The 27,923-nt window shown below is 36.9% G+C and overlaps 1 protein-coding gene across 1 annotated transcript in view; it reads left to right on the top strand.

Moving 5' to 3' along the window:
- MTPN (myotrophin) overlaps positions 1-26,870 on the top strand; it is a 56,131-nt gene extending 29,261 nt beyond the window's left edge. Inside the window, exons 2-4 of the mRNA XM_077850060.1 lie at positions 4,625-4,738; positions 5,518-5,601; positions 23,645-26,870. Of these exons, the coding sequence (XP_077706186.1) occupies positions 4,625-4,738; positions 5,518-5,601; positions 23,645-23,731 (285 nt within the window). The 3' untranslated portion in view covers positions 23,732-26,870. The remainder of the gene's footprint in view (positions 1-4,624; positions 4,739-5,517; positions 5,602-23,644) is intronic.
- Positions 26,871-27,923: the final 1,053 nt, after the last annotated feature.

Raw genomic sequence — 27,923 nt, 5'->3', positions numbered from 1 at the left:
TTTTTTTTTTTTCAGTTTCTAGTAATTGAAATCCAGTAGTCCTGGCCTTCCAACTTGTAGTCCTGGCCTTCCAACTTGTTTTTTTTCAAAGTGGTTTTACTTAGTCTAGATTCTTTGCATTTCGAGATTGAATTTAGGGTCAGTTTGTGAGTTCCTTAAAAACCTGCTGTGGTTTTGATTGGTATTGCAATGAATCTACACATCAGTTTAGGGAGAATTGACGTCTTTACAGTCTTGAATCTTCAAACCCACAAACGGGTATATCTGTTTCTTTAGGTCCTCTCTAATTTCAACAATTTTTAGTAGTTTTCAGTGTATAGGTGTTTCATGTTTTTATTAATTTATCACTAAATATTTCATATCTTTGGATGCTCTTGTAAATAATACTGAGCATCTATATGAAAAAAAAATATATATATATATACATGCATTTGATTTTATGTATTGTTTTCTCCTGAAACACTGCTGAGGTTACTTATTAGTTGTAGCAGCTTTTGGTAGAGTCCATAGGATTTCCTGCATAGATGAGAATGTCACCTGCAAATAAAAACAATTTTACTTCTTTCTATTAAAAAAGTAAGTACTCCCCCCCCCCCCCTTAATTGCACTGGTTAGAGCTTCTAGTACAGTGTTGAGTAGAATTGGTAGGAACAGAGATGTGTTGTTCCTGATTTTTAGGGGCAAAACGTTCGATATGTCACCAATGTACTATGATAGTTGTGGTTGGGCTTTTCGGTGTAAGCCCCTTATTAGGTGTAATTTGCTGAGCTTTTATCAGGAAGGACATAGGGTTTTGTCAGATTGTTTTTCATCTACTGAGATGATACGGTTTTTCTTTTTTAGTTTGTTGACATGATATATTATGTTGACTTTTTTCAAATATTTAACCAACTTTGTATTCTTGGGATAAACTCCTTTTGGTCATGGTGATATTCTTTTTATATATATTTTTGGGTTCAAAAATTTTGCTAAAATTTTGTTTAGGATTTGTGTTCATGAGGGATATTAGCCTGTAGCATTCTTTTGTTTTGTTGTATTGTACGTATTTTTATCATCTTTGTCACATTTTGGGACAGAGTAATCTTGACCTCATAAAATGAATTTAAATACTTCCTGTCTTCTGGAAAGAATTGGTATTACTCTTTTTTCATAAATGTTTGTTAAAATTTACCAGTGTTGCTCTCCAGGGCCTGGGAGTTTCTTTGTGGGAAGGTAATCCGGAAAGTCTGATGTTAACACCTTGTGTTCTCACTCTTTTTCTGATCACTCTGGTTAGGGATTTATCAATTGTATTGATTCTGGAAAATCAGCTTTTGATTTCTAGTACTTTTCTTTTTCCCATTTCATGGGTTCCTGCTCTTTATTCTTCTATCTGGCTTACTTTAAGTTAACTTAATTAAGTTAATTAAGACAGAATTTAAGTTGGCTTTTTAAAAATAAACTTTAGGGACACCCGGGTGGTTCAGTGGTTGAGCATCTGCCTTTGGCTCAGGTGTGATCCTGGGATCAGGTTCCCCATCAGCTTCCCACAGGGAACCTGTTTCTCCCTCTACCTGTGTCTCTAACTCTCTCATGAATAAATAAATCTTAAAAATCAATAAAAATAAAGGGTTTTTTTGGTACATATTTAGGTTCACAGCAAAACTGAGGAGAAGGTACAGAGATATCCATATACCTTTTTTTTTCTCCTTAGTTTATTTTTCCAAGTTTTTATTTAAATTCCAGTAAGCATACAGTGTAATATTAGTTTCAGTGTACAGTATATATAGAGTCAGCACTTCCATACATCACCAGGTGCTCATCCTAAGTGTGGGTCCTTACTCCACATCACCTGTTTTACTCATCCCCCACCCATCTCCCCTCTGGTAACCATCAGTTCTCTAGTTAAGGGTCTGTTTCTTGGTTCACGTGTCTCTGTCTCTGTCTCTGTCTCTCTCTCTCTGTTAACCTTATACTCTGTTTTTTGTTGTTTCTTAAATTCCACATATGAGTGAAATCATATGGTATATGTCTTTCTCCAGCTAATTTATTTTGCAAAGCAAAATACTCTAGGTTGGTGTGTGGGTGTGTTTTAATACTTTCTGGTTTCTTAAGGTGAAAGTTCAAAAATCATTATTTTGAGGCCTTTCTGCTTTTCCAGTACAGGTCTTTTAGTACTATAAGTTTCTCTGTTAAGTACAACTTTTGCTAAGGTTCCACAGAAGAGGATCCTATCTTTCCTGTCCATCATACAAGGCCTTTGTCGTATTGTCATTGTCATTTTTTTAATCTGCTAAAATAAACTGTAAAGGCAGTGTCTGCAGGGATAAAGGAGAAAGTTTATACTCACAACTCCATTTCATATGCATTTTCCATACTTACACAAAGTGGGGAAGGAAGGTGCCACTTGTTTTGATTCAGGAAAATGTCTTTTTGACAAAGCCATCTTACTGATTACTTACTACAAACAATACTTTGCTTTTCTCACTGAAAAGACCTATCCAGTTAGTGCTCTCCAGTTAATATTAATGGAAAGGAAATAATAATAGTAGAAGGAAAACTAGTTTTATTTGAGATTTGCTGAAGCAGTATCTCTCTTTGCCTCAGAGCCTCTCATTTGTGCAGTCGTGAATAAAGGCTAAAGTGGCACACCAAAAAAAAAAAAAAAAAAAAAATTAAAAAAAAAAATGTGGCACACCAAATTGCCCCTACTATTTAAATTTGTTTCTGAATAGCAAGTATATTACATTAAGTCATACCTTTAAATTTCAACCATTACATAGAAATCTGCTGACTCAGTTTTGGATAGTCTTATAGTGTTAGTATAAACCAACATCAGGGATCCACAGAAATAATAGTTAACCTTTATTAAACATGTTACCTTGTGTCAGAACTATGTTAAGGACTTTGCATGGAGTATCTTTTAATGGTAAGGTAAAACCTTGTGAGGTCTAAGCATTTTTATTCCCATTATACAGATAAGGAAACAGATTTGGAAAGTAACCAGTCTAAAGTCTTCACAAGTAAGTAATAGAGAGGGAGGAGCTCCAACCCAGTCTCCAGTGGCTTTAAGCATGTTGTACACCTTTCTTCTTTTTTTTTTTTTTTTTAAGATTTTATTTATTGATGAGATAAGAGAGAGAGGCAGAGACACAGGCAGAGGGAGAAGCAGGCTCCATGCAGGGAGCCCGACATGGGACCCGACCCGATCATGGGACTCCAGGATCACACCCCGGGCCGAAGGCAGGCGCCAAACCACTGAGCCACCTAGGGATCCCCTAGGATCCCCTACACCTTTCTTCTATATCCATATAGAATACCTTTGAAAGGACAGCCCGGGGTGGGGGGCTCAGCGGTTTAGTGCCGCCTTCAGCCCAGGGCCTGATCCTGGTGACCTGGGATGGAGTCCTGCATCAGGCTCCATACATGGAGCCTGCTTCTCCCTCTGCCTCTCTCTCTCTCTCTCTCTCTCTCTCATGAATAAATAAATCTAAAAAAAAAATATGTTTGAAAGATCAGCTTGGCATGGACATGGAATGATATGGTTCTGAACATCTTGATTCAGAATATGGCTTGATGAGTTGACCAAACCAAGGTAAGTGGATAGTATAGTAGTTATGAAAATAAGTTTCTTCAAACATGTTGCTACTCTAAAATCAGAACTTTCCTTGAGAAAGGGCAAATACTGAATTGAAGGCAACATGGTGGTATAGAAAGAGAATAAGTTTAGATCTCCCTTGTGACTAAGCCACATTAAAAAAGTTATTTAATCTCTTTTAGCTTCAGACTTTTCATTTATTAAATGGAGATTTTCTCCTTCTAGGTTGGCTTAAAGATTAGAGATTTTGTGTATAGCAGTGCCGAACCCATAGTAGCTGGTCAGTAAAGAGGCTTGTTGTATTCGTTATTGTTAGAATCTGTTAATTCTCCATGAATGCAAACTTTTTTTGAGGCCTTAAGTTCATTTTCTAACATGACCCACTCCCCATCCATCGCCAAGATTAAGCCCTGTTCTTCTGATAAGTATTTGTATAGTACTGAGTTCCTTTCCTTTATAGCCGTTGTTTGACATTGTTTAATTATGTGGTTGATTTAGTATCTGCCTTCCCAGACTAGATGGTAAGCTCCATGCAATCAGAAGCTCTGTCTGATTTGGTTCACCTTTGTCTTCTGTGCACAGTGCCTGTCATATAGCAAGGCTTTAGTAAATGTTGAATGAAATGATTCTTAGTAGCATTACTAACTACCTCGAGACAATGATGTCTGTGTCCATTAAAGTAGTGATGCTTTCCTTGAATTACAGTACATGTCCTATGATTGGCATAAAATCGGTAATTTACCAGTCTTTTGTGGCCACATCTTGACATTATGCTGACTGAACTCCGTAGAAACAGAGCACAGTAACATATTTCATGGCAGCATTATTGTCTATTGTTTTCAGTTTGATCATGATCAAATTACCTTCATACTGCATATCTGCTATTGTGCAGAATTTAATTTCAACTTCTTGGTCACTTCAGTTTGCAAGAAATATTGTTTCATGACCCTCCTAGACTTTTAAGAAAGTAAAACTACCAGGTATCTCATGTCCCATCTTCAGTCTACCATCCATCTGAATATCATTTCATTTGGCTTCTCTTATAAGGGAGAAGATGTCAACCGGACACTAGAAGGTGGAAGAAAGCCTCTTCATTATGCAGCAGACTGTGGGCAGCTTGAAATCCTGGAATTTCTGCTGCTGAAAGGAGCAGATATTAATGTATGTAAAGAACATTGTCATTTTAGAAAAAAATTCCTGTTGTATGCATTGGGTCATTATATTATTTTACAAGTCTATAGAAAACAGTCTGAAATTATACCAAATTTCCTGTAACTTAGAAATATATAGTTGGGATTTTCTTTTTTTAAATAAGCAGAACAAACGTTTTAAAACTATGTATGGGTAGTAAATGGTTATCATGCAGTGGAGGATAGGACTCTGCAGTCATAGGATAAATCCAAACTGGAGTTTTGGACAAAGGTCAATAGGCAGATGGTCAAACAGGAGTAATTCTCTCCTGGCTCTCGCCTTTTATAGCTTTTCAGAGTTTTGGAAAAATGTTTAAGCAACCATGACAGCAAGTAAGATCCACTCTACACATTTCAGGGGGACACCGTGTCACCTGGCCCCATTGTGGCAGTCTTTTTACCTCTTCAGCGGCTAATTTCCATCTACTCTTCCCTTCCTGGACCTCACTGGCATCCCTACAGTATTGAGGACTTGGGGTTCAAAGTTAAATACTAGGCAACACAGTAAGTGTCAGAGCCAAGGTTTGAGCCAAGGCCAGAGTCCTGCGCCCTTTGCTTCACTGTGCTGAACAACCCAAGGAGACACTGCTATGGGCTTGGGCCTTGGCAGCTAAGTGGCTAGAAACTTGTAGCTGTGAAGCGATTTTGTATAACAAGGCAAATAGGGATACATTGATAGTTATCTAAATAAATCTAGAAAGAAGAAATGAAAAATAAAGTGGGTTTTTTTTTTTTTATCTCCTTTCATAGGCTCCAGATAAACATCATATTACCCCTCTTCTGTCTGCTGTCTATGAAGGTCATGTCTCCTGTGTGAAATTGCTTCTGTCAAAGGTAAGGTCAATTGTTAATTTTTTTTTTAGGTTTTTATTTAAAATTCCAGTTAACATACAGCATAATATTAATTTAAGGCATACAATACAGTGCATACAATACTTGCTTACAACACCTGTTGCTTATCACAACAAATGCACTCCCTCATCCCTATCACTTATTTTACCCATCTGCCCACCCTCCCTTCTGGTACCCATCAGTTTGTTCTCTGTAGTTAAGCGTCTTTTTCTTGGTTTGCCTCTTCCCCCTCACTCCCCTTTGCTCATTTGTTTTGTTTCTTGAATTCCACATATGAGTGAGATTGTATGGTATTTGTCTTTCTCTGACTCATTTCGCTTAGCATAATACTCTCTAACTCCATCTATGCTGTTGCAGATGGCAAGACTTCATTCTATTTTATGGCTGAGTAATATTCCAGCGTGTGTGTGCGCATGCACACCACTTCCTCCTTAGCCACTCATCATGGACACTTGTACTGCTTGCATAATTCAGCTATGGTAGATAATGCCACTGTAAACATTGGGGTGTGTATCCCTGTGAATTAGTGTTTTTGTATGCTTTAGGTAAATACCTAGTAGTGCAATTGATGAATAATAGGGTAGTTGTATTTTTAACTTTTTGAGGAACCTCTGTACTGTTTTCCAGAGGGGCTGCACCAGTCTACATTCCTACTAACAGTGCTTCAGAGTTCTCCTTTCTCCACATCCTTGCCAACAGCTGTTGTTTCTTTTAGCCTTTCTGACAGGTGTGAGGTGTTACCTCATTGTAGTTTTGATTTGCATTTCCCTGATGATGGGTACTGTTAAATATCTTCTCATGTGTTAGTTGGCTATCTGGATATTTTCTTTGGAAAATTGTCAGCTCATGTCTTCTGTACATTTTTAGTTAGATTATTTGTTTTTTGAGGTTTAGGTTTTATAAGTTCTTTATCAGATAATGTCATTTGTAAATATCTTCTCCCATCCTATAGATTGCCTTTTAGTTTTGTTGCTGGTGTCCTTTGCTGTGCAGAAACTTTTTAATGTAGTCCCAATAGTTTATTTTTGCTTTTGTTTCCCTTGCCTCATTTCTAGACATTTCTAGAAAGTTGCTATGGCTGGTGTCAAAGAAGTTACTGCCTGTGTTCTCCTTTAGGATTTTTATGGTTTGAGGTCTCACATTTAAGTCTTTCATCCATTTTGAATTTATTTTTGTGAATGGTATAAGAAAGTAGTCCAGTTTCTTTCTTTTGCATGTTGCTGTCCAGTTTTTCTAACACCATTTGTTAAAAACACTATCTTTTTCCCTTTGGATATTCTTTTCTGCTTTGTCGCAGATTAATTGACCATATTGTTGTGGGTTCATTTCTGCATTTTCTTTTGTTTCATTGATCTGTGTGTCTATTTTGGAGCCAATATGGTACTGTTTTGGCTACTCCAACTCTGTAATATAACTTGAAGTCCAGAATTGTGGATGGATTCTTTGTTCAAGCTTTGTGAATAATGCTGTTGGTACTTTGACAGGAATTGCATTAAATATGCAGATTGCTCTGGGTAGTATAGACATTGTAACAATATTTGTTCTTCCAATCCATGAGCATGGGATGTCTTGTCATTTTGTTGTGTCATCTTCAATTTCTTTCATCAGTTTTATAGCTTCAAGATTTCTAGGTATCCTGTTGTTTTTGGTACTAAGTTGCTAATTTTTATTGTTTTTTCCATTACTCTGTTTAAGCTAGGTGTTTGGATGTCATTTAAATTGTGTGTGGCATCAGGGACAAAAAAAAATGGAGGCAATATTTAAAACCAAGGTTTAGAGCAAGTGTTATTTTAAATAGCTGGTCCAAAAACTGTTACCAGTTCATAATGAGTAAAGAGTAGTTTGGGCTAGAATATAAATCATTCCAGTCTCCTTCATCAAAAATGTCTTGCTATGAAAAAACAAGTTAGCTGAACTAAGCATTATACTTAATGATGTAGAAAATGTTGTCCTGGACTACTAACAATTTGCAGACTGGTACCACATTCACAACACACTTTGAGTATCCCTACTATGGAATTTGTAAGTTTAATTTTCTGTAGCACATACTGAGTGAGATGATTAGAGGCAGTTTTCTGTAGATAAGTCATCTTGATATGCTTCAGGTCCTGGTAAGTTCTAATTTTCTAGTGTTAACTCTTAAATGGAGTTCAAATTCCAGTCTCAACAAACCAGTCAGTTGTAACCATTCTGGCTGTATGAGCTGGAACCTGCAAATGATGGAAGACAAGAAATCTTAATAAAATAAGGCACTAGTATTAATCCCAAGCGTATCATTTCATGGCATAATCTAGAAAATATTGTTTATAGCACTTTACTTGGGGTTTTAAAATAGAAGTCCTGCTAAAGAACGATACAGAAAGTAAATGAGTAAATGTATACAAAGCATTTTGCCACAGTTCCTGACATATAAATGTTCAATAAATGGTAGCTTTTATATTAACTAAGTCTGAAGAGAATTTTATGCTTCATAGGCTAACTCATTTAGGAAAGAAGGCTAGCACATTTGTCTCTTACACTTTATTGATAATTTCTTAAAGAAACTATTCTGAAAGCAGTTAATTTAGGGTATCTAAAACTAGGAATTTTTTTACCCATAGCTGCATGTTAAGCACTTATTACTGAATTTCTTTAAGTGTGTGGTGGTCATTGGTTTGCGGTGGGTTTTTATTTTGGGAGAGGGGGTATATAGCAGTAGTAATTTTAGGTACTACACATTATACTGATATGAATGATGTGGTTCTGCCAAAGCCAAAACAAATGAAAGTATTATTCTTGGTCACTGTGATGAATCCAGAATCTGTGGTAAGTACCTTTGAAAACCACTGGATCACTTCATCCGGGAGAATATTTTTGCTTACCATTTTCAAAACTGGTTATCACAGGTTATAAGTATTGATTTACAGTTTGTTAGAAATTTGTGTAATTCCAGTATTTATTAGTTAGAACTCTTTATATTGTGTGTAACTAAACCCAGCTTCGATAGCTTAAACAGTAAAGAGATCTTGTTGACTCACATAACTACAGCTGAGGCACACAGCCTGACCCTGGGCTTATGCCGCATTACCAGGATCTGATTTCTATTTGCTTCTCAGCTCTGTTTCTCAGCATGGACTTAGTTCCCCTGACCTCAACCTATCTGCTATAAGTGTATAGTAAAAGAAACAGTAATAATACTGTCGTGTATATTTGAAAATAGTTGAGAGTAAATCTTTAAAGTTCTCATCCAAGAAAAAGCTATCTGAGGTGTGATAGATGTTAACTTTATTGTGATAATCATTGTGAGTATATATGTATCAAATCATTGTGGTCTGTACCTTAAACTAATACAAATGTTATATGTCAATTGTAGCCCAAAAAATAAATTCGTAAGTCAGAATAAAAGATAAAAGAACTTTTCCTCCCCTTTCTTTCTTTCCCTGATATTTTTCCACCCAGCTAAGGTTTTGTTCTCTGAAAATAAAAACCTCCATGGGATTCTTTTTAGCTTAGGCTCTGATCATTTATTAAATGAGATGCTCCCAAGCATGCTTTTTTTAGTCATATATCAGACTCTGTATTTCCTTCCAATAAGCCTCTCTTTCCTCACAGGACAAACAAAAAAGTTATTATTATGCTGGAGAAGTCCCAAAGCATGATGCTCCAGGTCATTGAAACGTGACTGTTAGATTCCATTATTTAAAGAATCTTCTGCCTTAATTTGCATGTGCATTAGGCCCTACTATGTTTTCTTAGAAGGGTCCCTGTAATTATGTACTCTGTTGCTACATTATTGGTTGTAAGTTGACTCTTAACTAGCTTATTTTTTTTGTTTTACTTGTGACTGTAATACTGCCCTTTTATTTGTGTCTGAGCCTTGATTTTTTGAAGTTAAGTGACATTCAGAGATGGCTCTGCTAATGGCAGATCAATTGTACCCATGCAGAGCTGTTATTTTAGATGAAAGGGTTTTACCTTTATGAAAGCAGCATAGTAAAATTTAGTTCTGCTTTCTCAAAATTACTTTGATTTTTTATTATTGCATAAGCTTCTTTAATGGATACCCTATGGTTTTGTTAGCCAAATTTTTTTTGGAAATTGATTGTACTCTTTCAGAAATCCTTAGTTGTTAAAACAAGGCTATTCCAGAGTATTTTTGTTGTTGTTGCAATCAATGTTTGTATTATGAAATCTGGTTCTACCTTTTATCAAAAGTTAGAATCCTTATGGATTATTATGAATTCATTTTAAAAATACTTAGTTTGAGAAGTTTACCAAATTGACATTTTTAATATATTATCCAGCTGGCATATCCGTAAGTATAGGAAAAAAAGCCAAAATAAACAAAGTTAAAAACTCAATATGATCACCACTAATGGTGGGGAGCCACAAAAACAAAAGAAAGAGGATTACTAGACTATTCAAAATCAAACTGCGAAAAAAAAAAAAAAAACACAAAATCAAACTGCGCTTACTGGACATGTTTTTGTTTTGATTTTAATGCAATACAAGATGAAGTTTATGATACAAGTGGGAATTTAAAACATTTAATTTTTGATTGTCCACATAGAAAAGAAGAAACTAACATCTGTAGAGAACATAATATGTACTAAGCACTTTGCTTATATAATCGTCTTTAATTTCCGTCAACCCAAATACATAGGTATAGTCATCTCCATATTATGGATAAAGAAACAATTTGGCTTAGGGAGGCTAAGTATCTACCTATAGTCAAACAAAATATAATGGAATTGAGATTTGTTCCATGATTATGACTCAGAAGTACATGTTCGTTCTACTACTTAAGATTGCGTATCATAGAGTCAGGGACAGTTATGAGAAATAGGTTGTGTATATTTCTGTAGGTAAAAGTTATTTGGCCTAATTTTTTGAGTTAGCACTAATAATAAGAGATCAGTAATGTGGAACTTCCACTTCGAGATTGGGGTCTGAGCACATGCTATGGTATCCTACCCTTTTTTGCCTTCCTATGACAGGAAAGAGGTTTTTAAAATGAATCAGTATTTTCTTTGAAATATAAGAAGGGGTTCATTAGAGAAGAAATCTATTGAATCCTTGAGACACAGAAAGCAGAGGGGATGAGGTTGAAGAAGAAAACATTCCCTGAAATGAGCAAGAGAGTATTGTTAAAAAAAAGATAGGTGATCCAGGGCTGCTCCAAGCCTGAAAGTGGTCAGTACCCTGAGCAACAAACAAGTGAAGATTTGGATGCACTTCAGGAAGAAACAAATTAAACTCAAAGAGAAAAAGAGTGATCATAGTCAAGAAATTAGTATGTGACGGGCAGCCCGGGTGGCTCAGCGGTTTAGTGCCACCTTCAGCCCAGGGCGTGACCCCAGGGTCCCGGGATCGAGTCCCACATCAGGCTCCCTGCATGGAGCCTGCTTCTCCCTCTGCCTATGTCTCTGCCTCTCTCTATCTCATGAATAAATAAAATCATTTAAAAAAAAAAAAAAGAAAAATTAGTATATGAATCTAAAGAAATATTAAAATACGAAACAGCGCAGCCTGGGTGGCTCAGCGGGCATGATCCTGGAGGCCTGGGATCGAGTCCCACATCGGGCTCCCTGCATGGAGCCTGCTTCTCCCTCTGCCTGTGTGTGTGTGTGTGTGTGTGTGTGTGCGCGCGTGCGCGTGTGTGTCTCATGAATAAATAAAATGTTTTAAAATAAAATACAAAATAATAACATTTAAAAAACAAGCTACTATAGAATTATTAAATAATAATTAGATCCATCTTATAAGATGGAAGGCAAGTGATCAAAGGAGTACATGTAAAACATTGCATAAAACTGGGGAGAAGAAACAAGGGAAAGGACACAGATAAAACAGGTTAGAATACAGGCTCAAGAAGCATCCTGGGAAATGTAGCAGAGGAAGAAAAGGCCTAAGCAAAACTGTGAAACAGACATCTATGTAGAGAAGTGGTGACCAAACAGCAGTCAATAAAAAGACCAAGCCTAATTGACTTCAGCCTGTTTTTATCAAAGCAAAAGAGACTAAGTATGTATCATTTGAATTGTAGTTTTCTCAGTTGAATAAGAGTTTTTGTTTGTTTGTTTGTTTGTTTGTTTTTTGCCCTAAAAGAAATCTCAACCAAGAAATTTCAATAATAAAAGGAATGTTTAAAAGGTGATACAAAAATATGCTATAGTCCAGAGGTTGGCACACTTTTTCTTAAAGGGTCGTGTATAACTGTAGGCCGTGTGGTTGCTGGCATAACTTTGCCACTGTAGCTCTAAAGCTTCCATAGACAAACTAGAACAAATACCGAAATTTGTATGGAATCATACACACACACACACACACAAAAAAAAAAACCTGAATAGCCAAGGCAGTTTTGAGAAAGACCAAAGCTGGAGGCATCACAACCCCTGATTTCAAGATACATACTATAAAGCTATAATGAATGAAACAGTATGGTAACTAGCCAAAAATACACACATTCTGTTTGGCGGAACAGAATAGAGCCTGGAAACAAACCTGTGTTTAATATGGTCAATAAATCTGTGAGAGAGGAGACAAGAATATACGATGAGGAAAAGAAAGTGTCTTCAATAAATGTTGAATGTTGCCTGAGTGAAAAATAAATGTTGCTGAGTAAAGTGCACAATTAACAAACAAAAGAGTAAAATTGGACCACTTTCTTATATAAACTCACCTGAAATAAAATTCCCAGAAAAAAAAAACCATAGTAATCTGACATTGACCTTAGCAACATTTATTGTGAAATATTAAGTGAAATCAGAGAAAGACAAATACCATATGATTTCACTTATATGTGGAATCTAAAAAGGATAAACCCATAATTACAGAGAACAAACTGATGGTTGTCAGAGGAGAGGGGATAGGAGGATGGGCAAAATGGGTGAATGGGAGTATAGGCTTCAAGTATGGAATGCACAAGTCACAGTGATAAAAGGTACAGCATAGAAATAGAGTCTGTGGCATTGTAATAGGGTTTTATGATGACAGGTGGTAGCTATACTTGCAGTGAGCGAACCATAACATATAGGGTTGTCTAATTGCTATGTTGTATACCTGAAACTAATGTCACATTGTGTATCAACTATAATTTAAAAAGCTGACATAGGACAGAAATAAATAAGCATTGCTGAGTTCCTGTAAAACTTTACTTAAAAAACAAGCATCTTGGTCACAGTTTGCAGACTCCTGTTTTAGCTCATGAATAGTTTAGAATTTATAGCGCATCATTTTAAACCTCTAGCCCTAGTGGGAAGATATCCTTCCTAAATGATGGTTGAGAATGTATCTGTCATTGTGGATGCTTTTATTCATCTGTGCTATTGCTTATTTGTTGAAAAGTTTTATTATCAATTAATGCAGCTGAACAAGAGCTTATAGAACAGTGATCTGGAATTTTCATTATTACTGAACTAATCTTATATGCCTGAATAATAGCATCATTTCATAAATACATTATTTAGAAGAGTTAATCATGAAGTGATACTCTCTTGAATTATATTATTATTAGCCAGTGGACTTTTAAGTCCAGAATTCATTTCTTTTTCACAGCTATGTATTTTTTGGTATACACATAATTTGATACCTTAAATCTAGTTTGCCTGATTGAAGATACAATTCTCTGAAAGAAGTTTGTCTATAGCATTAATACACTATCATGTTAGACATTTCCTATAATATTGTTATCATACATAGTTCTGACATATCATTTCTATATTGATACTTATTAGAATTCCTTATAATTTATGTAATGCCTTATAATTTATGTAATTGGTAACTGGATTTTAAGAAGTATCCTTTCTTCCTAATCCTAAGGAAAAGCACTCCTAAATAAACCAGTGTGGGGAAAAGGGAAATATTTAAATGTTTACTTCTGTTCCTCTTTTAAAGGATGTTAAGGAACATAGGTAGATAACCTGTGCCATCTACTCTGGTATGTGTTCATATTCTGTCCCCGTATAGGTATATACTGCTATTAAAAATGACCACTCGACTTCCTGTGAGAACAAGAATTCTTTTAAGTAAATAGAAAAAGTTGTACCCTAGCATGTGAGAATGAAAATCTTGTGAATTTGAAAATTTAATCCAACTTCTAAAACATGGCAATTACTGTTTTCCTAGATTACAAACCTATAGCATGCTTAAATTGTTATTATACACTGTCATTTGTTATTAGTGATGTTTAACACAGTCAGCTATACATGAGAGGAACAAATCCAAAGAAACCTGGGCTTTGTTTTCCATTATTTCTCTGCTTCACTCTGTGTCAAAGAAGCTGTCTCCTTAGCAAGTGTTATAACCGTACGACAAAGTAGTAGGTGACCACTGATTGTGCAACACTAATTGTAGTGATTCATAGCTCTTTCACACAACTGTAAGACGTCTGCTCCTCTTTGAGTAGAATAAATGAATGAGCGACAGCAAAAAAGGCTTATTCAGCTATCTCTTCTTATAAAAAGAAAGTCAAACTATTAATGTTTTATGTATAATTGCTCTAAAGAGTAAAAAATACTTTAAAAAATCAGTTTAAGAAACTTTAGAAGACCATCTTTTATATAACATTGATGTTTTTGCTAAACATGTTTGTGTTGTTTTAAAAAAATCAAGCAGCCAATTAATGATAAAAACTGAATACCCCTCTCAAATACCAGCATCGTCAAATTCTCAGTGTCTGTGGTAGATTTTGCCGATTGAACTGAGATTCCAATGTATAAGATCCAAAGATTGTAAGTTACCTTGTCAGCATCAACAAGTATGTGCTTGCAAGTAGAATGATTTTTCACACTCCTAATTCCTCCCTGCCCCCCCCCCCCCCCAGTAACATCCTGGGGGTTTTACATCCTCTCAAGTGCAGATTTTATCATAGCTCGGAACCCCAATACATAGGCAAGTCTGGTTTTAAAACTTTTTAGGACAGGTGACCCTCCAAGAACTCAGCAGTGCCTTTCTCACCTACTTTCAGAAGGAACTGCATTGCCAGAATTCATACAGCCACCAATCTTATCACCTAAATAATGAAGAAACCAGTTCTTACACTGTTTAAATGTTTCCCAAATCTCATACATAGATATGCCCATTGTAAGCTTGTTGTTTTTACCCATTTAGATCTTTGAGTCTGGAGTCATAATTAAATAGTTTTTGTCAGAGACATATACTGGCAGCTTTGGTGCCACATTCCCCCACTCCCCAGTTTAGTTCTTAGTTCTGCTTAATAGCTTTGTGGTTTTGAGCAAGTTCCTTAACATGTAAGCCTAATAAGCTTTCTTTTCTGCAGCACAGAGCCAGTATAATAGTTCCCTCTCATCCAGAGTTTGCTTTTCACAGTTGCAGTTACTGTCGGTCATCCACAGTCTAGATTCAGATGATCCTCCTCCTGACTATCCTCAGAAGGTCAGCAGTAGCCTGATGCTGCATGGCCATGCCTACGTCATTCACCTCACTGCATCTCATCGCATAGGCATTTTATCATCTCACATCACCACATTTTACAGCTAACTCTTCCTTTCACCTGAACACTTAGAGGCCACTGTAGGGTTATTAATTGGCCTAATTTCCTATTGTGTCTCGGAATAGGGAGACTTGGAGAAGAGGGAGAGAGAGAGGGAAATAGCCAGTGGAACAACCAGAATACATAGATCATGTATCGATTAAGTTCACCATCTTATGTGGGCACAACTCATGGGCGCCCAGAACAATTACAGTAAGAACAAAGATAAATGATCACAAATCACCAAAATATAGAAGTATGAAATACTGTAAGAATTACCCAAATGTGACACAGAGACATGAAATAAGCAAATGCTATTGGAAAAATGGCACTGATAGACTTGTTTGATCCAGGGTTCCCACAAACCTTCAATGTTTACAATAACAACAACAACAAACAAACCAGTATCCGTGAAGCACCGGTAAAGCAAACCACATCAAAATGAGGTATGCCTATACTTGATTTATAGCACAAAAGCAGCCATAAACAATATGGTCCCCCCCCCCAAAAAAAAAAAAGAGAGAGAGGACTGTGTTCTAGTAAAACTTTATCAAAACTACGTCTGACACTTAATAGAAACTTTACAAACATTGAATAGACTTAGGGAAGTGGTTATCTTTGAAAATGTTTTTAGCTTGAATGTATTCCAACAGATGACACATTATATACAAAATCGTATAAGGTTCTTCATTTTCCTGGAGGAGACACAAAAATGTTGAAAATACCTAAGGTTAATAAATTCTAGAATCTGAGTCTCATCCTAATGTTTTTAGGGGGAAGTCCATAGGTCATTTTTAACAAAAATCATGGAACACAAGATGTAGAGTGAGAAGGCTCTAGTTTCTTTAACCTGCTGACTGATTTTGGGCAAGTTTCTTACCCTCTCTGAGCTTAAGTTAAATCTCTGTTAAAAAGAGATAACAGTGCCTACTTTACAGGGCTGCTATGATGATAAAACGAGATGACATATCTGTAGTATTGGGTTAAACACTCAAAACTGCTATAAAATTTAAGAAACCTAACATTTACTGTGTTGAGTATTGCATTAGATTCTATTGGGTACCCAGAAATATTCTTTATTGTGTCTTCTGTATCAGTATGTAAGTTAAATGCGCTGTTAAATCCTGTAATAGTAAATAACATTATACAACATGTGTAAATGTAGGTATTTGAATTACTTTTCTAGTGTTACTGTTTTTAGTAGACTCCAAAATGGAATTGTGTAAGTTCTATGCTAATGGCAATATTCAAATGTATATTCAAACAATTGAAAATTCCCAGGTTCTGAGCATTTTATCCTACTGCCATAGAACTATAAACAAATGACCCCAAATCATGAGATAATAGAGTACTTAATGAGCAGTTTCTCAGGATTGTTCTAGAATATGTATGACTTGATTCAAAATAAATATTTTATGGTATTTTTTTTAAGATTTTACTTATTTGGGAGTGAGAGAGAGCACAAGCCAGGGGAGAGGCAGAGAGAGAGGGAGAAGCAGACTCCCCACTGAACAGGGAGCCCGACATGGGACTCCATCCCAGGACCCTAGGATCATGACCTGAGCCGAAGGCAGATACTTAATCTACTGAGCCACCCAGGCGCCCCTGCAGTATTCTTTAAAACAGTGATTTGGGGTACGCCTGGGTGGCTCAGTGATTGAGCGTTTGCCTTCTGCCCCAGGAGTGATCCTGGAGACCCGGGATCGAGTCCCACATCGGGCTCCCTGCATGGAGCCTGCTTCTCCCTCTGCCTGTGTCTCTGCCTCTCTCTCTCTCTCTATATATATATATATACCTCTCATGAATAAATAAATAAAATCTTTAAAAAAAAAAAAAAAAACATAGTGCTTTGGTATGTGTATACACAAAATGGTAGAAAAGATAGGCCCTACATTAAAAGGAAAAACTAAGGGTAGGATTGATGTTACTAATACTCATTTGCATTGTGACCCACATGTAAATTTTTGTTGAGCATCTGCTATATACCAGGCATCATCCTAGGTGTTAAAAGTACAGAGATGAATATAGTAAGACCCCTGCCCTCATGGAACCCAGCCTAATTTGGAGGAGAGGTCTTTTAACATCAATTCAGACTATGGTAAGTGCATTAAGAGAACTGGAGTTCAGCTATAACATAAATTCCTACTATAGTGATTTAAACAAAAAAGTGATTCAGCAGAGGTCTGAGGTGTGCAACCCAAGGCTGGGCAGCTGGATGTGCTGTGTCATCAACATCCCACACTCCCTTCTCTATCTTCCCCAGGGCTCATTGTTACAATGACTGCTGAACCACCAGGCATTGTGTCTGTGTTTTGGGGTAGGAACAAGAGCAAAGAGCTAAGGACTGTGTCCTCCTGGGACTTTACTGAAAAAGGAAAGCCCTCCATGGGAAACGCTAAATTTGTGTCAGATGGCCAGCTGTAGCTCTATGGCAGTCTGCAGATTCAATTTCTTTTCAACCTCTGTAGTAGAGGAAAGCAAACTCTAGTCTAACGGAGGGAGACAAATACATAAAACAAGCACATTAAAGTGTTATGATGGCTGTGGCACACAGTAGGAATTTGAAGGAAAAGGTCAGGTATGGCCCTGGTGGGTCAAGGAGATAATGTTATAAGTAAGGATGCCATTACAACCTCAGGCACAATTCATAAAGCAGTTGTAATATAATTCATAAAGCAATTGACACTTGAGCTGAATCTTTGAAACTTGTGTCCAGGAATCTAATAGAGAATTAAGGTATCATTCTAAACAGAAGCAATAATGTTAGAAAAGTCACAGGGACAAAGAGAGACCATGATGCATTAAGGTAAGGTTTAAAAAAAAAAAAAACAATAGAGCTACAAAATACACTAGGAAGAAATAGGACTAAATAGGTAAATAGTGAGATTATGCCTTGTTTGTGATACTATTTATCTTTGTTCTCGTCTGTGAGGATGCCAGTAAGGTTTTTTGGTAGTTGGCTAGTATGATCAGACTTGGATTTTAACAAACATCACCCAAATTGATGTATGGAATCTGAATTGAAATGGTGTAAGAAGTGAAAAAAGATAAGAGATTATTGAATTAGGATCTCTATGTAAAAATCCCGAGCTAAGAGAGTAGTGGTAGTAAGGACAGCTGAAAAAATGTTAAGAATAGTCTGGTCTAAAAACCTGGTAACTGATTATGCGGGAAGTAAACAAGAAAAACTGCATGGTGTCTGCACATTTCTTGGAAGATGTTAGTATTCTTTACCATGATAGAAAATGCTGAAAAAGGAGCAAGTTTGTAGGAAAGATTATGGTGGAAACAAATGTAAAGGTGAGCCAGCCTGAGGCAGACAATGAGGTCAGTAACATGGGAAAAGGGATCTACATCCTTAAATGACCTTACAAGGTAATTTAACCTTAATACTCTTACTTAGCACTAGACTATTTGAGAGAATAATTAAAATGTACATAATACCCAAAATAATCTACTAAGTCAGTGTAATCTCTATCAAAATTCCAGTGGCATTTTCACAGATACAAAAGAAACAATTTCCAACTTCGTATGTAGAACCACAAAAGACTCCAAATAGCCAAAGCGGTCTTGAGAAAGAAAAACAAAGCTGGAGGCATTGTGCTTCATAATTTCAAAACCTATTACAAAACTTACAGTAATTAAGACAGTAATGTGTTAGCATAAAAACAGACACACAGATCAATAGAACAGAATAGAGTGCCCAAAAATAAACCCACCATATATGGACAACTAATTTACAACACAGGAGCCAAGAATATAGTCTCTTCAATAAATGCTGTTGGGGAAATTGGACAACCACATGTAAAAGAATGAAACTGGACAACTATCTTAACCCTACACAAAAATCTAAAAATGGATTAAGGACCTGAACATAAGACCTGAAAATCATAACATTCCTAGAAAAAGAACATAGAGGTTAAGCTCCTTAACATCTATGTCAGCAGTGGGTTTTTTTGGATTTGACATCAGAAGCAAAGACAGAAAAGCAAAAAATAAATAGGTGGGACTATATCAAACAGTACAGCAAAGAAGATTAACAAAATGAAAAGACAGTCAATGGAATAAGAAAATATATGCAAATTAATGTATATAAGAGGTTAATATCCAAAATATATAAAGAACTGCAACTCAATAGAAGAAAAAACCCATCTGATTAAAATATAGGTAGAGGACCCGAACATTTTTCCAAAGACGACATACAGATGGCCAACAGGTACGTGTAAAGGTGCTTCACTGATTGCCAGGGAAATGCAAATCAAAACCACAATGAAAGATCACTTCTCACTTGTTACAATGGCTATCATCAAAAAGACAAGACATAACTAATGTTGGTGAGGATATAAAGAAAAGGAAATCTTCGCATACTATTAGGATTTAAATTGGCGTAACCACTATGGAAAACACTATAGAGTCTCCTCAAAAAAATTAAAAACAGACCTTCCATTTGATCCAGCAGTTCTACTTCTGGATATTTATCTGAAGGAAATGAGTGTGGAGGTTCCTCAAAGAGTTAAAAATAGACCTGCCCTACGACCCAGCAGTTGCACTGCTGGGGATTTACCCCAAAGTTACAGATGCTGTGAAACGCTGGGACATCTGCACCCCCGATGATTATAGCGGCAATGTCCACAATAGCCAAACTGTGGAAGGAGCCTCGGTGTCCATTGAAAGATGATGGATAAAAAAGATGTGGTCTTTGTATACAATGGAATAATACTCAGCCATTAGAAACGACAAATACCCACCATTTGCTTCAACGTGGATGGAACTGGAGGGTATTATGCTGACTCAAATAAGTCAATCAGAGAAGGATAAACATATGGTCTCATTCATTTGGGGAATATAAAAAATAGTGAAAGAGAATAAAGGGGAAAGGAGAAAAATGAGTGGGAAATATCAGAAAGGGAGATAGAACATGAGAGACTCCTAACTCTGGGAAAGGAACAAGGGAAAGTGAAAGGGGAGGTGGGCGGGGGGTGGGGGTGACTGGGTGACGGGCACTGCGGCGGTCACTTGATGGGATGAGCACTGGGTGTTATTCTATATGTTGGCAAATTGAACACCAATAAAAAATAAATTTAAAAAAAATGAATGAAATGAGATCACCATCTTGAAAAGATATCTGCAATCCCCATGTTCCTTACCGCATTATTGACAATAGCCAGGACATGCTAACAAACCTGAGTGTCTATCGACAATTAAATGGATAAAGAAAATGTGTATAATACACATTCATGTGTGTGTGCGCACAGGAATATTATTCAGCCATTAAAAAAAAAGAAATTCGCATTTGCAAATTTGCTGACATTTGCAACAACATAGATGGACCTTCAGGGCATTATATTAAATGAAATAAGTCAGAGACCAATACTATATAATGTCACTTATATGTGGAATCTTTATACACACACATATGTAAAGTGAACAGGTTGCTGGTTGCCAAAAGTGGGGGGTGTTGGGGAATGGGCAAAATAAGTGAAGGTACAGACTTAACAGTTGAAAGATAAAAAAAAAAGTCCTGGGGATGTAATATACACTGTGGTGACTTAAAAGGCATAAAAAAGAATCAAAACAGTTCTCACAGAACACAATAAAAGCTCATCTTGACAAAATAGAAAAGCTGGCAAGTTTTAAGAGAAAGTATACAGTAGAGACATGAAATACTGTCCGAACTGATGGAACAAGAAATAATAGGCTTAATTAACTGTACTTTAAATGTATAAAGAAACAAACTGGTATTTTAAATATATGAAGAAATGAGATAGTCTGGTGGTGAGTTAAAGCCTCATCCTTGTAGCAGGAAGTAAGAAGATAACATCTAAAATTAATATTGCAAATACTAACGTGAATATATTATAAGCTATGAAAATAATCACCAGAATTAAAAACAAGTGATTAAAAATGGTTTCCTCAAGGAAAGGGTGAAGTGAAATATACTTACTGTAAGTTTGTTAGGAACTGCATCAAATACCAAAAAATCATTTTAATATTCTTATCCACATTGACAAAACTGGTTCCTCTTTTTCAGAAATGGTTTGACTTTGTTTGGATTTATTCTTAAGTATTTTATTCTTTTTGGTGCTATTTTAAATGGAATTGTTTTCTCCATTTCATTTTTGAACCATGAATATTGAACCTTTTAGATCTTATGAAATGCACCTCTTTGTAGTAATACTGGTTTTTTTTTAAGTTTCTGTCGATATATATAGTCTCTCTAGTTCTAGGGTTAGTCATTTATTTTTAAAAGATTTAAAACAAAAGAGTAGACAAACACTAAAATGTTAACAGAAGTACTTGCTCTATAGAATTATGAGTTTTATGGATTTTTTTTTGTGTATTTTGAGTTCTGTGATTAAAATTAGATTAAAAAGTGACTTCTATAAATCAGCCAGATTTTTGTTGTTCTTGCAAATGGCAGAAATTGACTCTAACAGGTAGAAAAGGGAATTTTTGAAGGTATTGGACTAGTCATAGAACCAACAGGACAGCTAGAGAATCAGGCTCAGAAGGAGCAGGAGCTGTGGCACCTTCAGGACTCCAGGTAGCAGAAACTCCTCAACTGTCTTATCTGGGTCATGCCACAGAAATACATGAACTCTGAATTTTTTATTCTCCCTCTCTCGATCTCTCCCATCAAGATTCAGAATCCAGAAGTGAAAGTTCAGTCTGGGTCAAATAAATGTTTGACACTTGGTGAAGAAAATCCACCAAGTTATATAGGTTATATATAGGCCCAGGACTCCAGACAGTAGGGACAAAACATTCACCCAAAATCAAATTAGGAAGAATGCTGTTACCAAAAGAAAGAAAACAAATTCTGGCAGCTAACAAGCAAGAGGTAGATGTTCACTAAAATATTTAACTTCTTGTTAGTGCAGAATTATTGTTTTAATGCTAGTCATAAAAGCAGCTATCAGGTAAGAAATGGTTTTAAATACAGTGATCCCAGTTATTGTCCCACAACCTGTAGAGGACTTCCCACACTGAAGTTCTCCCTCATAGACTTCTCTCCCACTTGACTGTGAGTTCCATGGGTTCCATGAAGCAGTCAAATTCAATTAGAAAATGAGGAAATAGAGATTTTTTTATAATCCTATTGAAGAGGACTTTGTAATCATTTAACACTTCCTAGGATGTCATCCTCTTGGTTTACTTAATTAACTTGTATTTATTCATCAAGACTCAGCACAAGCACCGTCTAATTTGAGAAGCCTTTCTCCCTTACAATCCTCCTATCACATCCTAACAGACGTCTCATCCACATGCAGAACACATTATTCTCATCCACCGCTGTCATAATGGTTCCTTTGTATGTCTCCCACACTAGCCAGACCTACAGGCTGTCTTGTTCTTAGATTCTCCAACTCCTTACACAGTGTCTACACATTCACTAAAGACTTGTTGAATGAATGAATCTGCCAGAGCACAGGTGTAAGTCCAGCATGTGTAAAGGCATGACACATGGTATTTGAGAATGGTGAGAAGTTCCACAGGATCAGAGCAGAGAGAGGTTAATGAAAGAAGAGACTGCTAAGTTTGACTACAGCTGGTCTTTAAAGGACCATCTCCATTAAGTTTAGAGAGTTCTGTAGGCCTTAGAAGAACCGTGGAGTTTGGCAAGGGGAGGAGGGCGGGACACTAGAGGCTGTTTGGTGGCTAAACATCAGTTGGGGCTGGAACTAGCCAGGAGAACCCTCAGGTGTTGGAATATTGGAGTCTCTGGGAGTTTTAAAAAGGTCCAGACCTGGTTTGGGAGCAAATTCACCTCCCAGGTTCTAGGCACTTTTTAGGTGCTGGGAACACAGTAGCAAAGTAATACAGAGGAGATGCTCCCCTGGAGCTTTGTTCTAGTAAACACAAATAAAACCAACGGACGCAAAGGTGTATATACACTTTCTCAAAACTGAAACACCATGTTGCAGGTAAAATATTCCAGAATCGCACTGTCCAGGTAAAGCTTTGGAATATAGGCTGGAGAGGACTTCCAAAGAATACAGAAGGGAACCTCCTGTTATAGCCCACATAGCAAACATTTACTGCTCAGTTTTTGTACATAGAATGACCAGTATTATACAGTATTCTTAAGGAATTTGTCTTAAATGGTTTGTAAGCTCTGAATTTTAGAAATATGTGTATAGATAGTATTTATGCACTCTCCACAGGGTATTGCAAAGGAATAATTGTCACAGTAATGCTTTCTTCTTTGGCAAAAGTAATTTTCTCCGTTTTATATTTACACATTGGGATAATCTTTTCTAAAGCTTAATGAATGCGTGATAGTATAAATGAAAGGCAATCATTGCCCACATTATTGGCAAGTTGTATTTGTAGCTTACAGTTTCTAGTACCTGAAAAATAATCTGACATTTTTACAACTTAGTCTACAACCTTGCCAAATGCTTGGGGTTCTGTTTTTGTTTTCATTAGAAGGGATTCCATTAGTATAGGGATGATTGATTCTTGACATACACATTGGCCTGGGCAGGTGATGGAGTCTCCACGTTCATGGTGGACTCATTCAGTATTAACGGCTGTTTCCTCTCTTCCCAGGGTGCTGATAAGACCGTGAAAGGTCCAGATGGACTAACTGCCTTTGAAGCCACTGACAACCAGGCAATCAAAGCTCTTCTTCAGTGATGGACGGATGGGCTGACAGCTCTGGAAGAAGGGCTCTCCTGTGGCCTCACACTGCTGCCTGTCTGTCTGTCACTCTATCTGCCAGCTTCTTCAGCTAAATACTTTAAGAGGGGTGAGGGGAGAGAGAAATTCATAACAAATCAGACTACCAGAAAAAACAATGTTTGGGAAGAGAGGAAAACAGGGTGATCAGGCTTTTACTCGGATTCCTGATCAAGTCAGCCTCTTTTCCATTTCCAACAAAATCTACAGCTTATGCCCAAGGGAGAGCAAAGACAAAACCTACCAGTACCATTTGACCCTTTCAGCTCCCTAGCTAGTTTATTCATTAGATCGTGTCGAGGGTCTGATTCTACCAAGACCAACTCTCCGTGTGGGGTAGCCCTAACTGTGCAAGCAGCATTGGCTGCTGGGACCTAACTCCGGGTGCTGAGATAAGCAATCAGCTCTAGCCTTCTGCCTTAAGATGCACTCTACTGGGGGCCTCCTGGCGTAGTTAAGAGCGCTGCCCGTGGTCGGCGACCAAATCTTCCCTCAGCAACTTTCAGCTTTACGGAAGAGCTCAGTTAAGGTGAGGGGGGCACACTCCTAAATTGCTGGATGACTCAACTTTGGATTTCCTCTCCCCTTTCACATGGATTTCATGTATCTTTAGATAAAACTGACGAGTTTTATTTATAAAATCTGAAATTTTGGAAGCCTAAAGGAGAAATCATTCCAGTGTGCATATTTTTTTCTCCTCCGGATTCAGATGTTTATATAACATTGAAACACTTTCAAACTTCTGCTGGTAGTAAAAGGGGATTTAAACATAGACTCATAGCCATAGCCTGTTAGTATCCCATAGAGAACAGTTGTCTTAGTACCTATGGATTTTCTTCATTTGCTCTTTTGGATTGATCTCGGTTATGTTTGGAGAATCAAGGAACATTCTTTGGAAATCCTCCCTCAGACCCACCTAGGATGCTAATTATTTACTGCACCAAAGCTATCACTGGGGTGAGATTTACAATCTGGACAAATTGAGCCCTGGCCCTTCAAAAATATGCTCATTACCAGGTTTCCCCATGTTATTGGATAGGCTTCTGCTGAACATACGCCAGCCCACCTGCATAATATATTTTTGTTTCTTTTCTAAACCATGCATCACATTGAGTGTGACACTTTCAAAATGTATTCTGTGTTCTTAAAATATAGTGCCCTAAAATGGGTGTTATGACCTGCAGGAAATATTTAGATACACGTTCAAATGTTTATTTCATGAGCAGTACGAGAAAACAGATACCCTTAAATTTGCTATTTTGCATTTAAAATATCGATTCCTTTGATTTGCCATCCATAAAAGCTTGCTAAAAATAGGGTTTTTCCTTAGCCAAATCACGCAATAATTGAATGTACCTCAAATTTTTAAAGGGGAGGGGGGTTGGGTTAGGGGCTTGTATTCAGATCATGGATAACAAAGAATTGATGATTTTTTTAAGGCAATGTAGCATTAAAGCAGGGTTAAACTAGTATCAAAAATAATAGCCAGCTAATAACAAATCTTAATCAGTTGCCGATTGGTTTATTAGGGTGTGGGTTTATGCGTGCGTGCCAGGGTGTGTGTGTGTGTGTGTGTGGTTCCCCCCATGAACCTTTTTTTTTTAATCATGTGGCTTTTTGCTTACAACTAGCCTAACCCTGTAATTTTCCTGCATCCAAGAAAACAATCACAAACAAAATGATTTAAATACTTTGATATATATGGTTAATTCTGCTGTCTTAATGCAGCTTATTAGAGTTGGATTAGAAGTCAGTAAACAGTACTTTATTACATCACTGAACAGAAACAGAGCTATCCTCATTGAAGACGGAGGGCACTTTATCAGTCTGTACGTTGGTAGCAACAAGGTGTTTTGATACGTTTGTTTTCACCTCTTGGCATAATGCTTTTGAAAAGGCTTGGATTTTACCCTCTATGGTTTTTACCTTTACTTTCAAACTGTTGTGTTGTATTTGGCTATTGCAGAAAGTGCACGGTCTTATCATTCCTAAACCTGGTCTGCTTTCTACAGTCACCTGGTGTAAAAACCTCGTGATTCTTTGTACAGTTCATCCTGCTGTTCTTGTAATGCAGTAGAGGCTACTTCGCCTTCCCTCTTCTTTCTCAGCCATTTTGTAAGCCCCATAATTATGGAGCGATTGCTTGAGAAAATAACATAAACATAGAATAGACTGGCCAAGATGGTTTACAAGTTCCTTTTTTTTTTTAAACTAGGTTATTTATAATGTATTTCTGAACCACTTGGCAGAGAAATTTCACAACACTTAATGTTCATTTTTTGAGTAAAAGAAGCTAAAAACATGTCTGCTTTTGGTACTACATGCGTTTAGTGAAAGGTAAATAAGTTTTGTTCTCCACTGAATATTTAACATCTCAGAAAAAATCTTGCATGTTCTGTAGTTTTGTATTAAGTCAGTCATTTTGTATGCACTATATCAAGTAAAAACAGGTGGTTTACCTGTTTACGTTAGTATACTAACAAAGTCTCCCCCCCTCCCCCTTGCAGCTTCAGACTGGTATCTCTAGACTTAGAGTTCAAACACAGCACCTGAGGATACCCAAGTAGCTCTTCTATGCATAGTTCACCTTCTCCACCCAGTGGGGCACAGAGGAGAGTAGGTGGGTACAGGGTGTACAAGCTGCAAGTAAGGCCCTTTATTCATTGATTTCTTTCCCCCAATTAATGGATCTTTAATCTGTATGTACCGACTTTTTTTCTCTGAAAACTTCAACTGAGCTGCTCTTTACTTCCATGCAATATTGTATACTCGATTGTGTATAGAAGAAGCTGGTGAGAGTGCCCTCCTACATAAGCAATTGCAGTGTTTTGCATGCAAAATTTTAAGAATTTAAATCGTCCTGATTCTATTTTGTAAATGGAGAAAAACAATCATATCTTTCTAAGCAGTAATGGAGGAAGACTAGTGCTTTGTGCATTTTGATATATTTGAGTTTCATTTTTTCCATAATGTAATACTTTTGACACAATTGAGTTTCTCATATTATCCTAGTTCATGTACATCCGAATGCTAAATAATACTGTGTTTAAGTTTTGTGTTGCAAGAACAAATGGAATAAACTTGAATTGTGCTACAAGGAATGTGTCAGCAGCTTTTCCTCCCTCGGCTCTTGCGGCCTTCCTTTCCAAACCCTCTTCTCTACAGCTGTACCCATCCTGTGATTGACTCCAACTTTGGATTCAGCCAAATTTCCCCTCCCACCCTACTTCTAGAAAAAAATAAATGAAAAGAAAATAAGACATAGGAAAGATTTAATTGAAATAAACTGTACCTCTATTCGTCTGGAAGGTTTGTTTTTGTATTAGTCCCCCATTACAGATTGTTTTCACTTAGAAATGTTTAGTGATCCTGGTCTTCTAAACACAAGGGCTAGCTAACCAGCATATGCTGGAGCATTCGGATTGGAGTAGGTGTTAAGGAAAACAGGGTCACGGTCAGCCGCTCAGACCTCGCATGTGCTCACTGAAGTTGCTGCACATCCGTGAGGTTCACATTTGCTAAACTTAACTTGATCATGTGTGCTTTTTTAGAGTGTACTTTTCAGAACGAATATTCTGATTTAAAATTAAATCACTTTGAACCTCAAAATCTGAACAAGATTATATGCAGTTTGATTCTATTGTAGTCTTGTCAACAACCTAGGACTTTTGTGTATTTTTCTTTTGAAATGGTCTATGAATAAAAAACTACATGCAGATGCTCAATAGAATACAGCAAAAGCTATCATTCGGAACCTTTGTGTTGCTTACTGAGGTTTAAGTGTGGGGTAGCATGTGGGTGTAGGTGTGAGTGTTGACAGGAGATTTTTTGATCGATGAAACTTTCATTTTAAGAATTGGTGTCTATCCGGGGCAGTGGCTCAGTCAGTAAGCATTTGACTCTTGACTTCCGCTCAGGTCAGCGTCTCAGGGTCCTGGGATGGAGCCCACATCCAGCTCCATACTCCCATGGGGAGTCGGCTTGAGAGTCTCTCCCTTTGCCCTTTGCCACAGCTCACACACACTCTCTCTAAAGTAAATCTTAAAGATGTGAAGTCCATCAACGTGTTTAAATCTAGTTAAATATATGTTAAAGGGATCCAAGCAACTTCTATAATCCTTGAAGAACAGACCAATATTAGTCAACAGAA

This window comes from Canis aureus, chromosome 15 (assembly GCF_053574225.1).
Source record: "Canis aureus isolate CA01 chromosome 15, VMU_Caureus_v.1.0, whole genome shotgun sequence".
In the NCBI taxonomy this organism is placed as follows: Eukaryota; Metazoa; Chordata; class Mammalia; order Carnivora; family Canidae; genus Canis; species Canis aureus.
Note: the sequence above shows the minus strand (reverse complement) of the source record. Positions and strands in the feature narration are given on the sequence as shown.